The sequence below is a fragment of the Triticum aestivum genome, chromosome 3B, assembly GCF_018294505.1.
Source record: "Triticum aestivum cultivar Chinese Spring chromosome 3B, IWGSC CS RefSeq v2.1, whole genome shotgun sequence".
Lineage (NCBI taxonomy): Eukaryota > Viridiplantae > Streptophyta > Magnoliopsida > Poales > Poaceae > Triticum > Triticum aestivum.
In genome coordinates, this window is record NC_057801.1 from 76,665,592 (window position 1) to 76,681,569 (window position 15,978).

At 46.4% G+C, this 15,978-nt stretch overlaps 2 protein-coding genes and 2 non-coding genes across 4 annotated transcripts; 2 read left to right on the forward strand and 2 right to left on the reverse strand.

The window, feature by feature from the left end:
* Nucleotides 1-1,654: 1,654 nt before the first annotated feature.
* On the reverse strand, nucleotides 1,655-4,159 carry LOC123064856 (probable inactive shikimate kinase like 1, chloroplastic). The gene is made up of 9 exons (XM_044488260.1): nucleotides 3,906-4,159; nucleotides 3,769-3,815; nucleotides 3,598-3,652; nucleotides 3,324-3,484; nucleotides 3,149-3,231; nucleotides 2,937-3,054; nucleotides 2,333-2,411; nucleotides 2,160-2,224; nucleotides 1,655-2,007 (listed from the first exon to the last, which is right to left on the reverse strand). Exons 1-9 carry the CDS (start codon nucleotides 4,051-4,053, stop codon nucleotides 1,939-1,941), a joined length of 825 nt encoding a protein of 274 aa, XP_044344195.1. The 5' UTR covers nucleotides 4,054-4,159; the 3' UTR covers nucleotides 1,655-1,938.
* Nucleotides 4,160-4,617: 458 nt separating this feature from the next.
* Nucleotides 4,618-4,696, forward strand: LOC123073172 (small nucleolar RNA U61). Its single transcript, XR_006435625.1, has one exon. It is a non-coding gene; the product is annotated as a small nucleolar RNA U61 (small nucleolar RNA).
* Nucleotides 4,697-4,793: 97 nt separating this feature from the next.
* LOC123073184 (small nucleolar RNA snoR14) lies at nucleotides 4,794-4,882 on the forward strand. The gene has a single exon (XR_006435637.1). It is a non-coding gene; the product is annotated as a small nucleolar RNA snoR14 (small nucleolar RNA).
* A 4,837-nt stretch (nucleotides 4,883-9,719) lies between these two features.
* On the reverse strand, nucleotides 9,720-12,586 carry LOC123068702 (uncharacterized). The gene is made up of 4 exons (XM_044491325.1): nucleotides 11,857-12,586; nucleotides 10,774-11,014; nucleotides 10,517-10,634; nucleotides 9,720-10,368 (listed from the first exon to the last, which is right to left on the reverse strand). The coding sequence occupies exons 1-4, from the start codon at nucleotides 12,432-12,434 to the stop codon at nucleotides 10,277-10,279; spliced, it is 1,029 nt and encodes a 342-aa protein (XP_044347260.1). The 5' UTR covers nucleotides 12,435-12,586; the 3' UTR covers nucleotides 9,720-10,276.
* Nucleotides 12,587-15,978: the final 3,392 nt, after the last annotated feature.

The window sequence follows — 15,978 nt, forward strand, 5'->3', positions numbered from 1 at the left end:
GAGATTACCATGCATGAATTAATTGTGGCTGGTTACCATACATGAATTGATTACCTGTTAAGGAAGGATAAAAAACCAAGGATAAAACCGGCAGGAGAAAACCGGTCGGGAGAAAAGAAAAACAATTTAGAGGAGAGGGGTCGTACGAGAGGTTGGACGAAGCGAGGGGAACGTAAGAGGGGAGAGAGAACCTTACGTTTCTTTTAGGTAGTGGAGATAACGAAGGGAGTATTTGACGATGTATGCGTCAAACTGTCGGACAAACGCATACGCGAAACGAATCGAGAGTGAGCAATGGGCCGGCCGACTTCACCACATAACCGTTTTGTTTTTCTTTTACTCATTTTCTGGTTTCTTTTGGGGTTTTTGTTTTTAATTTTCCTTTTTTCGCGTTTCTGTTCCTTCTTTTTCATTTTTCCCTTCTTCAGTTTTTTCTATGTTTTGATTTTTCTTAAAAAAATTCCAAAAATGTTGTTTTCTTAAAGTTAGTTCAAAATTACAAAACAATGCCCATGTTTCATATTTTATTCATTAATTCAATTTTTTTGTATTTTCAAAAGTCGTTTGGGTCTCTGAAAAAAAATGTACAAAATTTTCAAGAATAGTTCAGGTTTTTCAATTTTGTTCATAAGTTCGAAAAATGATCGCATTTTAAAGTAATTTTCAAGCTTATCAGAAAATGTTCATATTTTTCAAGAATTATTCAGGTTTTTCAATTTTCGTTCATGAATTCAACAAATATTCACATTTCCAAAAGTTGTTTAGGTTATCCAAAAATTGTTCAGAATGTCAAAAAGTGTTTCGGTTTTTTTGTAAATGCGCACATTTTTCGTAAAATGGGTGCTTTTTTAAAAAATCGGAAACACCAGCCACATTCGATTCCTCGGACCTCAGATGCTCGTCCTTTGTCGAATCATTCAGGCTTCCCAGCAGCTTCCATCATCGCTTGGATCAGCTTCTCAATCTGCCTCACAATCCGAGGAAAAAAAAGAAACATCAATCGTGTCCACCACTAGCCATATCTACCAAAAAAGACTTATAGTCAGGTGGCGCAGAAACTGTGGATGACATAATAGGCACAGTTCTATCTAGGAGTATGCTTATATTGCTTACCTCGTGACCAGTTGAGAGGCCACATCTGGAAGGTGTTCAGTTCGAAAGCATGTCAATAGGGTTGCCCTGACTGCAGAAATACATCCATCTATGCTCAAAGTGAAGAAATGGATCTTGTCTGCTTACTCTGCAGTGCAACAGTACCATCAGAAACTGCATACCGCTCTTTCAGATCATCATAACAGCGGCGGAGCTTGCCCATCGCCTGCAAGCATGATATGCCTACTTTGATTAGATTGATTCAGAAGCCTATCACCTTTCAGAGGATATGTTTGGCATCAATTTCAGGCTAAGACTGACATGGACACGTCGGAAAGAACAACTAACATGGAACCAAATGGCAGGATCTTATGGAGAATCATAGGCTTTTAACCCGCTTTTGCAAATGGTGGATAGAATTGCAAGCCCACATGAATACAGGGATGCTTTGGTTCGGTCTTATGCGTAAGGGCTCAGTTGTTTTGATGCCCCTCGAATTTGACAATGGCAGAGGCTGAGCCATTAGGCATGCGATGCAAAAATCAACCGACACAAATTTGACTTTCATCAAGAGTGAACTGGTGCCCCTCTTCTACTTTCTTACTCATTCGAAAAAATCTCCTGCTTAATGTTCGGCCGTGGAGCCATATACATTTTACAACCGGCCACATGAATAACTTGCAGCGAGGAGTACCGTGTTACTATAATGTCGTGAGAGACTCCTTTACAGGGCATGGCGCATGCCCCCAAAGCCTTCATCGGCGCACACTATGTATATGAAATGTCGCAAAAATATTGAAATCAAGCGGCGGGACTTGATTCCTAGGACCTCGGTCGATGCTCGAATCATTCAGGCTTCCCAGCAGCTTCCATCATCGCCTTCGCTTGGATCAGCTTCTCAATGCGACTCACAATCTGAAAAATGAAAATTGGAATGCGTCCAACGTCACCATTAGCTATATTCACAAGAAGTAATTTACAAAGAAAGGCCCCGCATTCAGCTGCAATTTTTACGCTTTGTCCAATTGTGTAGACACATTTCTGTCTAGTATGCTTGTATTGCATACCTCAATGACCATGTCCTCCAGGCTCAAAGAGTCGATGCTGCTGTAGCCTAGCTGAGAAGCCACGTCTGGAAGGTGTTCGGTTCAAGAGAATGTCAATAGGGTTTCCCCCAACCGCAGAAAACACATCAACAATGTTCAAAGTGAAGAAAGGATGTTGGATGCTGTCGGCTTACTCTGTACTGAAACAGTAACATCAGAGACTGCATACCGCTCTTTCAGATCATCATAACGCTGACGGAGCTTTGCCATTGCCTGCAGGCATAATATCTCCACTGTGATTCAATAGATGGTAAGCCTATCACCTTTCAGTGGGTACAATTGACATCGATTTCAGGCTAGGATAGAGATGGCATCAGAAAGACTCCAATTTAATGCAAATGCAAGGTATCATAGGCTCTGTATCCATCTTATGTGAAGGGTGTGTACAAGCAAGATCACATGAGCACAAGGATGCTCCATTCATATGCAACATGCACATAACCATGATGAACACAACACACAATGAAGCTAGACCGCAAAGTCCACATTCTGAGTTTACATTTGCTGCATTACAGACCATATTTGGATGCAGTCTTTACATGGATGGATTAATGAGACTGTTGTTTAAGAAGCAAGGCAGAGTCAAAAGAGAACCAACCCTTTTAGCATGCCTGCTGAATCTGAATCACAGTTATCCAAGTGTAAACAGTGCAAGGCTATCTAAGTTACCGCGTTTCAAGAGAACAGGAATAACAAAACCATAAGGAGGAGGATGGAATTTGTAGAAGGGGGAAGAACCTGAGAAAAGGAATCAGGGTCTGAAATAGCTTGTGCCCCCTTGCTCTTCAACATATCGTTCACGGCTAATTCGAGAGGAACATCGATCCAGATGGAGACTCCATGCCTCAGCAGCCCTCTTGAGATCATTAGGCACAAACATCAGTCAGAAAACCTCTAGTAGATACACACCCACAGAATGGCTGCTGACAAAAGAGATACGAGGCACATACAGGTTGGTGGAGTTCATGACGGCGCCATCGCCGCAGCAAAGCACCAGGCTGCCCATGGACGTGAGCTGCTTCAGCCCCTCGGTCTGGCGACAGTTTCAGGTAGTATTCAGACAAAATGTCGAAATGACGCTAGGATTGAAGGAATGAATTGACTTCAGAAAGAAAGACGGTATACCTCGACTTCGAGGTAGCCTTTCTCGTCGGACTCCCGGAACGCCGCGAGGGCGTCCTTGCCGCCGAGGACGTCCTCGAGCAGGTCCTCGCTGCAGAGGTAGCGGTATATGATGGAGTTGGCGAGCAGCTTGGCGATGTTGCGCTTGGCATTGCAGTCCGTCCCTGCAGCCGATTCGGTTCAGTTCAGTGCAGGTTGTTATTCAGCAACAATTCCAATCTGAACTGGGAATATATATGCAATGCATTCAAGAGTTCGCAGAGAAAGAAGAGCATACCGACGATGTAGATGGGCGTCTTCCTGAAATCGCCGACGGCCTCCGCGGTCTTCCTCTGGATTGGAATTGGGTAAAATTGAGATTGCGGTCATGCACACCCACCACAAACACAAAGCAGTAGTGAACGAATGAAGAAGATTGAAGGTGAGATGAATAGGTGGGAGGACGTACGAGCAGGGCGACGGAGGGGTTGAGCTCCTCGAGGGTCAGCTCGGTGGCTGCAAATCCATGGCGTCAGAAGCCATTGCTGTCAAGAAAACTACTACTGCCGGAAGGGAATCTGCAACGGAGGGAGGGCGGGCGCTGACCTGGGAAGGCGCGGAGCCGACGGGGACGGATACGGCGGGTGGAGCCGCGCCGGGGGGAGAATACGGAGTGCTGCTTCGGGCTCGGGGAGGGGGAGGGGGAGACGGAGGGCGAGAAGAAGGCCGCTGCCGCCCGCATCGCCATCGCCATTGCCGCTTCGACCGACCTCAATCTCCCTCCCTCGAGTTATCCGCGCCACCACCACCGAGGAGCGAAAGGCAGGGCCAGGAGAGAAGGGAGGTATCCCCGCCGTCGATGCGCGAGTGGACGGCGCGCGATCGGCTGCTAAGCGGGACCCACTTCCCAGTGACCCGCCCTGGAAGCCGAGACCATCTATAAAACCAGAGCCGGGACACACCGGTTCGGCCCAGTACCAGCTAGGGTTTCTCCGTTCCTCCGCCAGCCGCCGCCGCCGAGGTCTCGTCTGAATCTTTTGCTTGGCAGATCGCTGGATCTCATCCTCGGTGTTACTTATTTTCTTCTCTGTCTCGATTTCTTGTGCGGCTTGCGGCGTTTCTTCTGATTTCTTGTCTCGTTTGTTCGTGTGGATTTGGTGGTTTGGGGGGAATGGTGTGATGATCTCCTTCAACGAGTTGCAGAAGCAGTCATGTGCATTCCATCTCAATTCCACACGAGATTTCTGATCATTCCTCCTCCTCGATTCAACTGCTCTGTTTCTTGGGTCTTTTGAGATTTGTAGTTGTACTAGCTAAGTGGCGATGAGGAACGAAACCTGTGCCGGAGGCGGATGCGCCCATGTCGGTAACACAACCCTCTAAGAAGTTCTGAGCCCCAAAGTTCGATCCAATGTTCACTTGTTTTTTAGCTTGTTTTTCGTTGTTTCCGGTGATGTACTTCGATTTGATGGTGGTGGATTGATTTGTATTCATGCGAGGTGATGATGTTATGTATGATAGTCTGTCAATCCCCTGATGTCACAAGGTGATGACACGCATACATCCCGACAGGCTCTGATCGCATCTGGATTTCCGTTTGCTGTGTTCCTCTCTTTTGATCTCTTTGTAAGATCGGGATGAATTTGTCGGGCTCTATATCATGAGTCAACAGCAGGCGCCGTTCAATGGCGCCCTGTCTGCCGCATGGAGCCTAGATTGACATGCCAGGAGAAGATTGTTTGGAGATCCTTCTGTTAACTCCAAGCCACAACATCTGGCCATAATTCTTGAAGAACAAATAATTCGGATTTCTCCGGTCTTTCAGTCCCAACACAGATGCTGCATGTTGAAATATTGGGTCTGCGGTTTGCACCAAACCGATCGAGTTGCATCTCGGTGTCATACGCAGAGACTACAAGCATGTGAAGTTGAACGGAGGATAACCACCGACTATAGCTGCCTAGAAGAACGTATTGGAACATTCATCAACTACCATTGAAAAAACATATGAACAGATGGCATCGTTTCACCTTTCTGTTTAACAGATATCTTTGAGTTCACTAATATAAGATGTATTGTGTGTTTGTTCAAGTCCACATTGAAGTATCTAGAATATCTTAAATTTGTGAATCTAGTATTTATCATGACGCATTCCAATAGCAAAATTCAGAACGGCCAAATATCGTTCAATTTAACCCCAATGTAGTGACAGTAACAAGTCTCATGAAATTTGTTTTGATTTGCTGGGCTTCTCTGATTGCTCATCTTGTGAATTTGATTGGAAATGTGTGATATCATTTGCAGAAGCAATCATGTGGACCACAGCTCAATGCCACACGAGATTTTTGGCACCTCCTTATTAGTTGCATAGTAAATGAGCCAAGGGAACAACATATGAGAAATTTAGGCCTCGGTTGTAATATGCATGTCACAGGGTTTTTTCGGCCCTAGGTTCCAATCCAGTTGTAACAGCACAGATGTTCCAATACACACACACAGATTGCGCTTGCACACAAATTGCACAAGTATAAAATGAGCTAAAATTTTGATTTATGTAACAATATATAACTTCAGCAAACAACCAAATACGATTCTTGTATTATCTTACTGAAATTGATATTGAACAAGAAGAGTCAGCTCAGCCTGCCTCTTGGAGGCGCTTACCCTTCTCCAACAAGTGTTCCACCACACGGCGATTGATTACTGCTTTCCGTCACCACGCCCCTTCTCTGATTTTTTAGCAATCATCCAGTTGAACATAGTTTTCATGACGTACTCAGCAGTTTAATTACAAATTTATTGAGGCATACTTGTCTCATCTTGTCAGCATGCATAACAAGTTAGGAATCAACGATTGTTCAATAGTTCGTTTAGATGTAAAATACGTCAGGAAGATTATTGATTACTTCATGGACTCAGGTAATCATAGAATCATGTAAAAGTACAACCTGAAAAGAAGCTATGTAATGAACACTTTGTGCTCTATGAAGGATACCAACCACGCATGTCAACAACCACCATGTATGTCAAAAGATTAGCACAAAATCCAGATGGTACAAGGTAGACATAGCATGTTACACAAGTTTAAAGTAACTATATCCCCTGAGTGCCATCTATTGGCCCTAGCCAGTTTTGCATTAAACAAGCTATAGTTACATAAAATACATGGAGTGTACCTCAAAGAAATGCTAAAAGTGGGGATTTGTTGATATTTTTGAATGAGTATCTAGCCAATTATGCACCATTTTTTATTTTTTTATTTTTATTTTTATTTTTTTATTTTTTATTTTTTATTTCTTTGACATACTTAGCTCCGTAAGAATGGATGTGTTGTAAGGAATCTTTTCGCACCGGTATTTACGTGAGGCCCATTTGTATTTTTTCACACCGGTATATTTTACACGCTTTGGGGCCTGAAACGACGAACCAAGTGGTGCCTTAACTCGAGGGAGGGGGACATCCCCCCCTCTCTTGTCGGCTCCAAATATCCTTGAGGATAGATGGGTAGGCATATCAATCAAAGTCCAATTATATGTAAATTCGGTTGTTTGTGTATTTAGGACTTGGGAGCATCAATACATCAACTTTCTACTTTAGCATCATATGTATGAATTAAACTATACCATGGAAACCATAGTGTCGAGGTTGTATTTCCCAACAACATGGTTTGTGTTTGCTTATTGCCGATTTCTAGCAAAGATTATTGCCATGCCAAAATCTGGTATCACCTGACGCTTTGGGATATCTGTGAACGATCTTTACGCCTACTCTTGTTGGAGACAGGTATGTCCTCTCGTGACCCTCTTCATTATACTGAATCTAGTCAGCCATTCAAGCAATGATTTTCTTGTAGCATTTGCAAAAGTCAATAAGTATAATTTAGCTCATTTCTATAAACTACTCGATAGTTAGCCACCTCACAGCAATTTTATCGTACCCTTGTAGACTTTGTCAAAACCTCCTCTTCCAAGCGCATTGAGATGAGAGAAATTTGACATTGTATTGACTATGGCTTTAAACTGACAAATGACAATTCCAGAGCCTTGCAAGTGAGTCAAACTAATGTAAATCGAGGGGAGGGGGACATAGGCCCCCTCTTCTTTTGGCTCCAATACACATTGCTAAGCATACCATTCAAATTACAATTCTATGTAAATCCAATTGTTTGTGCATTTATTGTTTTGGCTTCAGATCATCGCTTTCGGGCTTTAGATCTGATATATTGCAAAACACTACTGAAATGTGAAAGTTTTTCAAAAAATGAGCATGCACTTTTGAAAAGTTGTTACAAAAAACCTCGAATATAGACTTCAGAAGAGTGTCTACTGCTTGTGCAATTTTCCTCTTTTTCCTCTCCTCCTACATGTTGGATCAATGAAACACATGATCAATGTGTCAAGCAAGACGTTCATGGGTGTGCATCCCATTTGGTTCCTTCTCAAAAGTTTCTAATCCTGATGAATTACTTGCTTGAAGGATCTTATCAATCTCATTGATTGGTTTCACTCCTTGCAAGAAAGACCCCATGCCACGGACGAATGTGCAAACAATGTGTTATTCTTCGATGAAGTGAATGGTCAATTTGTGGATGTAATTGTTCTTTTTCTTATGAGGATATTATTAATCTCTTTGTTTGGTGTGGCTACCAGAGGCCAAGGACCATTCTCACCAAGGAATGTAAATAGTCAAGTCTAAGACGTGCAAACTGATAACGGAATATGTTATTATTTTGGTTTTGCAATATATGTTGTTGTTACATTAAAATTTACAAAGTTAGTTGTTCCTGAAAACTTGGTGACACTTAAGGACGACACATGCATCTCCACCAACTGAAGTCAATCCTAATGATGAAGATTCCTAATTTTATTACCCCCTCCATTGTTCAAGTACTAGCCGTGCACATGTTTGTGATGAAGTAATTCCAAGGGCCATAGCACATGGAACATGAGACCATAATTATCTATTCATGCGGTCTTTTTGGAGATTCATCTGCTTTTAATTCCAAGCCACAATATCCGGCGATACTTCAAATAAAAACAAACAAATTAATATGGATTTGTCCGGTCTTCCAGTCCAATAAAAGATGCTCCACACCAAAATATTAGGTGTGTGGTTTGCACCAAACTGAGCAAGTTGCATGCCAGTGTCATACACGGGGACTGCAACCACATGTTGTGTAGTCGAAACATTAACAAGGATTACCACCAAATGTATCTAAGCACATAATTGCACTGAAAATTCATCAAGGCCATGGTAAAACATACTATGAATCAGATGGCATCAGGCGTCATCACCATTGTTTGTTTGTTGGACAAACTCTATTAATCAATGTGATGGGATCAAGAGTCCATGAACTGTGTCCTTAGCTTCCAACCTAGTACTCTTCATGGTCCAGAATCATGATGCAGTGATCAAGAATCTATGGTCTGCTTCCTTCTTCGTTGCCAACGGGGTTTTAGTTCAATCCAGGCCAACAATGCAACACCACAACAGTAAAAACTGCAAATTTTGGAATAGCCAAATATCTCTCGGAACAGCCAAAAATTATACATAGCACAGCTTGAAGCAAGTAAGACCCTGCAGATTCAGTCATACAACCTCATAGTTTTATTATCATTCAACTATTACTAGTTCCAGTGCACACTTTTGTGACCAATCTAGTACCAGGAACAATCTCATCCCTGATCTTGGCTCCTGTTTTCTCATTCCCCAATTCCACACAAGGTTTCTGATCATTTCACAGAACTCGGACGAAGATACGGGCACCAGCGGTACGACCACACATGATATTGCTCGTGATTTCATCGTCGAGTGACGGTTGGGCTGTCACTCCCTCCCTCTTTGTTCAATCTGATTGTATAGCAGTGGCGGAGGCTATGAACTTGGACTCCGCATCATTCAGCATTGTTATAGGGAGTCAAATGCAGTTGCTCATGAGGTAGCTCTCGTGTTAGGAGGTATAATCCACCTACTTTGTCCTGATTATATTTTATCATTGATTGTGGATGATTGCTTAACTTAATACTCATATAAAGCTAGCTAGTCACGATGGCTTTTTCTTATCTTAAAAAAGAAAGAAAGAGGAAAAGCACGAATCGTGACACTGCTATAAAAATGATGGTCAAACTCTACAACGTGCAAACTGATATCAGGGATATGCTCTTGTGCTTGCAACATAAGGCCATGTGAAATCAAAACACAAAAAGTTCACAACCTTTAGCAATCTGCTGGTAACTGCAACCCCTCCTGGATCACGGTTCACCATTTTTTTTTGTACCAGATGTAATTGAATGGCACACAACAACAGCAAAAGCATCAATCAAGAATGGTAACCAAGTTTCGATCCACCGAAACAGTAAGAACAAATCGACAACACAGCTTGATGATGAAGCAGACTTGCAAATTCAGTCACACTCCTGATGAATTAAGGTTCACAATCTTATTGGCATCATCCATTATTACAAGTACCAGTTGTGCACATGTTTGTGAACAAAGCTAGTACAAGAACAGGGAGCTACATGGGAAAGCTGGCTAGTAGAAATATACCTCACCCCAACACCAAAAAAATTTCAATGAATCGGTTCCATTCCGACTGTTGTCCGAGCATATGCCCGCTCCTACGAGCAAGCAACCGACAAATGGTGAATCCCTCACAAAAAAGAATGAAATGGAAAATGCCGGCCAACAATGGGGCGCACAACAACAAGAAGCTAGAATCGGTGTTTCTATCACTCGCTCAATCTCTAGCAGCAGTCAGAACCTACCATACCACGAACATACAACAACAGAAAAACGCCATACAAAAAAGGTACACAGCTTCAGGAGCAGGCAAGACCCTGCAAATGCACAGTTAGACAGATCATCTATCCTCTCCTCTTGGGCATAGATGTTGCTCCACAATTCGGCACTCTAGCTCCGGTGACAAAATTGGCTCGACTGCATCGCCGACTAAAGACTCTACAACAACAACCCCCTCCTCAAAGTACAACAGCTGCCTTGTCTGGAGTAACATGCTGGAGGACGGTGGCGATCAATGGCTCGTAATGGTCTGCACCAGCACCGCACCATGCTGCAGGTAAAGATTTGGGTTTCTACTTAGACAGGGAAACAGAAACACAACTGACTGAGATAGATACCAATCTATAACAGGCTAACACATTCCTTAACATATTGACTTGCAGAAGAAAGCACAGCAAGAATGCCAATCTACAACGCACCTGTTCCCTTCATGAATAGAAAGATGGGCACATCACAGATTTCTCCTCTAGGGAGGTGTGGGAGGAAGAACACGCAGTTATCCTCATCAACCATTGCATCGGTGCCATGTGCTTGTACCTGTCAATGCCGCACAAATAAAAGATCCAATCAGACCAAGATGTAAAATGCTGCATACAACAGTGGCCAGTTCTATGGACAGAAATCACATAACTGAGAAAAAATAAACACATCATATCAGCGAGTTTATTGACTTTACCACGAAAACTTCTCTCTTGAACTCGGTGGCGAGGCACTCGATGGCAATATCATCGCCAAACGCAGCCGCACGCCCATCCCGGTTCTCATCAATGGTCAGTAAGCCCTCCTCTGTGTACTGCAGGGTGATTATGTCATGCTCATCCTCCGCCGAACCAGAAATGGACATGTACTTGGCCCAACTATCTCCATCGTCTACAGCAATACATCTCTCCTTGTAGATAGTCTCGGCTGCCAGTTCCCTGCAAGGCGATGAAGAAGATCAGCACATACAATTTGGAGGATCAGTTGACCAACCTCTGTGGGCTGTCACAACTGCACAGGGTACAGCAACTCTAATTTAGCACTACAAATCAACATGATATTCTGTACTCCCTCTCTCAGTTTACAGGGCGTGCGCGTATCCCTAGGTCGTCAATTTGACCAATCTAATACAAGTCATGTATTTCAAAAAATATACCAATATAAAATTCAGATGTTCTATTTCCAAACCGTATAATTTTTGTGTTATATAGTTTATATTAGGGTGATAAAATTGGCAACCTAGGTATAAACCTAGGTATACGCGCAGGACTTGTAAACTGAGAGATGTACTGCAATTGTACCATTGCCAGGCAAGCGGCATAAATGGTAGGTAGTGTGCCAAATAATGTGCTACAGCATAATTAACAGGCTGGATGTCAGGGTGGCAACAGTAAAACCATGATTCCTTCGTTGACCAATTCATGCGGGGCAGAATACTACTAAGACACCATGTGAAGCGATTCTTGCGGCTTCATGATGCATTGGAATTGCATCAATTGGCGTTTCTACACGAATTAACATAAGAAAGAATCAAGAAACGCAAGGTCAAGATGTAAATATAGACATAAAAGACTAGACAACTTTCTTGGACAGCAAAGGGGATCGGATCAACGCAAGACAGGAAGCCGAATTCCGCGTGATTCGTGGCAGCGGAGGGAAAGACGAGGTCTTTGAAGGAGAGGGCGACGCCTTTCTGAGATCCCGGCACGCATGGTAGCAACAGATTCGAGCGCGAGGAAGAAGACTACTAGATCCGGGATTGGCGGGGCGGTCACGGTACCTTTGGATGCCGATGTCGACGAGCTCCTGGATGGCGGCGTCGAGGGCGTCGCGGTCGGCCTTGGGCGCGAGCAGCTTGACCTCCTGCACGACGTGGACGCCCCAGCCGGCCTTGAGATCCGGCGCGTAGAGGTGGCGCACGGCGGCGTCGACCGCGGCCCTGTCGGAGGCCTCGGCCGCGGCGTAGACGTCGGCGAAGCGGCGCACGGCGCGGTGCCGGAGCTCGCGCGCCTCGGCCTTGGCGGCGGCGGCCCTCCGCGCGGCGGTGAAGAGGCAGTTGCCGTCGGACTCGACCTCCCCGCCGTGGTCGAGGCGGAAGACGACGGCGGGGGGCGGGGCCTCCGGGCCGTCGCCCCCCTGGCGGGGCGGCTTCCAGGCGACGCCGCGCTCCCAGATCCGGAGCAGGCGGCGGCGCTGCTGGTCGTCGAGCGCCCAGACGGCGGACCAGCCGGCGGGGGGGTCGGGGGCGGCCCAGGCGAGGAGCTGCGGCGGCGAGGCCGGGGCGGGGGAGGGCGGGAGGGCCTCGGCGACGGCGACGGCGCCGCCGCCGGAGGAGGACTCGCAGAGGAGCTTGCCCATCCTGGCTGGCAGCTAGGGTTCGGTCGCTGGCTGGCGCCTGCCTCGGGCTTGTCGTCTCCTCCCCCCGCTTTCTCTCTCTTTTTCTTTTCTTTTCCGGCGTTTTTCTGGTAGCCGTTGAAGAGGGGGGGAGGGGGGTAGGTGGGGGTGGGGGTGGGGTGGGGTGGAGTCGCGGCGGGGGGAGGAAGAGACGAGTGGTTATAGCAGTGCGCTGTGCCGCCGGGAGCGCGCGCGGCCGATGTTACCGTTGGTTGCCGCTGGCCGGCCGCTGGCGTTGGCGGGCTATTGGCATATGGAAAGTGTTCATTTCTTCCCTATAATGAAATGAATAAGGATGGAGGGACTTGATTCCATTCCATGTCTATGAGTCATGACCAAGATTTATGAGGAACCAAAAATGTTAGGTTTTTTTTTTCTCTAGGTTGATCCAGAACAACTTAATCAATACGTCTCTTATAACTTCCCTAAAAGAAAAAGACATTTCTTAACTTGCAATATTTAGTAGAAATGGGTCGTTGCGAGAGCTCCACCTAGGTGTTTTGATGTCGCCATCCACCATCATCGGACAACTATTTCTTGTCGTTTCCCTAAAAAAAATTGTCGTGGCCCCGCCCGTAGAGTGACTCAACCAAGACATGTGTTCATTACTTACTAACTAGAAAACGTTCTTATATTATGGGACGGAGGGAGTACATTCTAAGTGTACGCAACTAGAGAGATGTGTTGCTCTGAGAGATCTGACGTGTTCGCTACCGGCCAATGACTATCTTTGTGCTGGCGTGGCCCCACATGTGGATAGACGTGTGCGTGCCGGCTTCACATCTCTTTTTTTTTATCTTTCTCGTGTTCTCTACCTCAAAAGCATCTCTAGAAGCAGGTGACTCCTGCCCCTAGCCTAAGAGGGAGACGACAAGCAGGAAACATCGAATCCAAGGCAGTCGTTGCGTGGCCCGCTTAACTTAGGATGGGTTAAAATAATTAGGATGGAAGGTGTTGATTTCACTCCAAGTTTATGAACAAGATATATGAGACCACAAAAATGTTGGTTCTTTTCTCTTGATAGATTAACTCAATAGGTTCCCGCGCACAAATTGTACGAACCAAATGGGCATTCATGTTATTGTTTGTGTTGCTTCAATGATGATTCGATGCTCGCATCGAGGAAAAAGCATTGCCGCTTGATAATTCACGTCTCAGTTAGTCAGGAGGAGCTTGTACTCGTGTTTTCATCGACAATCGCATGTGATCTTATTTTTTTATACTATATCTAAATGCAACATCTTGGTAGAACAGAATTTAAAGTTAGTGAAGAACTCGCCATACTGGGCCTATACCGCATGGTCCGCTCGTGGCCATTAGCTCCTAGTGTTCGATCATTCACGTGCCTTTGTTCACTATTGATCTAACCTCTACCATGGGTTTCTTGCAAACAAAACGTACCAGGCCAAAACTTCATGTGAAACAACCTAGAAAAGGAAGCCCGCCACACACCAAAAACCTAATGTCCCATACCACTCTCGCTTCTCCCGCATTGCATCCTCTCGTGCCTCTCCCCTTCGCACCAACACTGCCACTCCATCTAGTAGTGTCTCAAGTAGCACCACAACTCTTTAGCCCTGGCGCTGTCGGCGTTCTGGGAACGGGGGTCCCCAGACTTGCCTGCCTGCGGCCTGCGGCGTGGCTCAAGGGGTGGCCCAGCACGGCTCATCTTCATCAGCACGAGCTCAAGACCCTCGGGAGGGGCCGAGCCTCGCGGGGTGGACGACAGGAAGCTTCCTCAGGCACGGCTTCGTCAGGCTGGCTCGCGAGGAGGCGGAGAGATCAAGGCGGGGTACCTCACGAGGTATCCATGACGCAAGCCATGACAACCAAGGGCGCCAGACGGGCGCCAGCCCGCACAGTGTCCTTCTTTCCTTTTTGGTGCAAAGGGAGCAAGCGCAGGCGAGAGCATCAAGCAAAGGCATCCATTTCGGTGCAACAAGACCAAGACCGTCGCAACGGCAGGGAGGAGGTCATGGTGGAGCCCAGGAAGGCGTCATCGTCATAGCCTTTGACAGGCGAGGACCAACTTTAGTCAGGATAAGTGTACTAGATGTTCCCCTTCAAAATGGCCAATTGTTGGTGCCCTTCCCGCTCAATATTTGGAAAGAGGCCCAGGGCCTTTGCCTATAAATAGGACTAGCCACCACAAGGTAGAGGCATCGGATCATCACCAGGAAACCTGTAGAAAGAGCGACTGAACTCCCCCTAGCAATTCATCGCACCAGCCAAGAACAGACCCTCGCGAGGCTGTTCTTCCTTATATTGTTCATCATCAGCCCAAGAGGCAATTCACCACACCACACACTGGAGTAGGGTATTACACCACAATGGTGGCCTGAACCAGTATAAACTCTGTGTCTCTTGTGTTGTTCCTTTGATTACTTAGATCGTAGCGAGGCGGTGAGGTGCAGGTAGGTGGTGGGCGAAATCTCCGTGCACACCCCAGTGTTCGAATCTAGAGGGTCTGTCGGAACCCGAAATCCGACATTTGGCGCGCCAGGTAGGGGTGCGCCGGAATTCGTCTTCCGCCGCCCTGTTCTTCACCGACCATCGCATCCATGTCAGACGCTCGTCGGGCCCGCGCCGAGCGCCGTGCCGCTCTCGCTTCCCGCGTCGCCCAGACGGCCCCTGAGGGAGTCCTGGATTAGGGGGTGTCCGGATGGCCGGACTATGACCTTTGGCCGGACTCCCGGACTATGAAGATACAAGATTGAAGACTTTGTCCCGTGTCTGGATAGGACTTTCCTTAGCGTGAAAGGCAAGCTTGGCGATATGATATGAAGATCTCCTCCCATTGTAACCGACTCTGTGTAATCCTAACCCTCTCCGATGTCTATATAAACTGGAGAGTTTTAGTCCGTAGGACGAACAACAATCATACCATAGGCTAGCTTCTAGGGTTTAGCCTCTCTGATCTCGTGGTAGATCAACTCTTGTACTACCCATATCATCAATATTAATCAAGTAGGAGTAGGGTTTTACCTCCATCGAGAGGGCCCGAACCTGGGTAAAAACATCGTGTCCCTTGTCTCCTGTTACCATCCGCCTAGACCATAGTTCGGGACCCCCTACCCGAGATCCGCCGGTTTTGACACCGGCATTGGTGCTTTCATTGAGAGTTCCTCTGTGTCGTCACCGTCAGGAAGGATGCCGCACCCCGTCTTTAAAGATGGCGCTGTTGCTAAAGGAGCTTTGGCTGTCGGCCAAACTCTCCGGCTAGGCAGGTTTTTGATGACCGCATGTTCGGCCGCCGCGCCGACGATGACCTCTCGGGCCATCGAAAGCAATCTCCTCATCAGCTTGGAACTTGCCGAGCAGTTAGATCCGATGGAGCTCTCTTCCCTAAACGAGCTCTTGGATCGCATCGCCGCCCTAGGAGTCGCTACAGATTACGGCCAGGTTGGGCTTAAACCCGACCGGAGAGAGATTGACTCTCCCCAGGTCACCCACCACGTTGAAGTGGTGGAAGAACAATGCAGCGGATCTTCGCCCATCCTAAGGACCA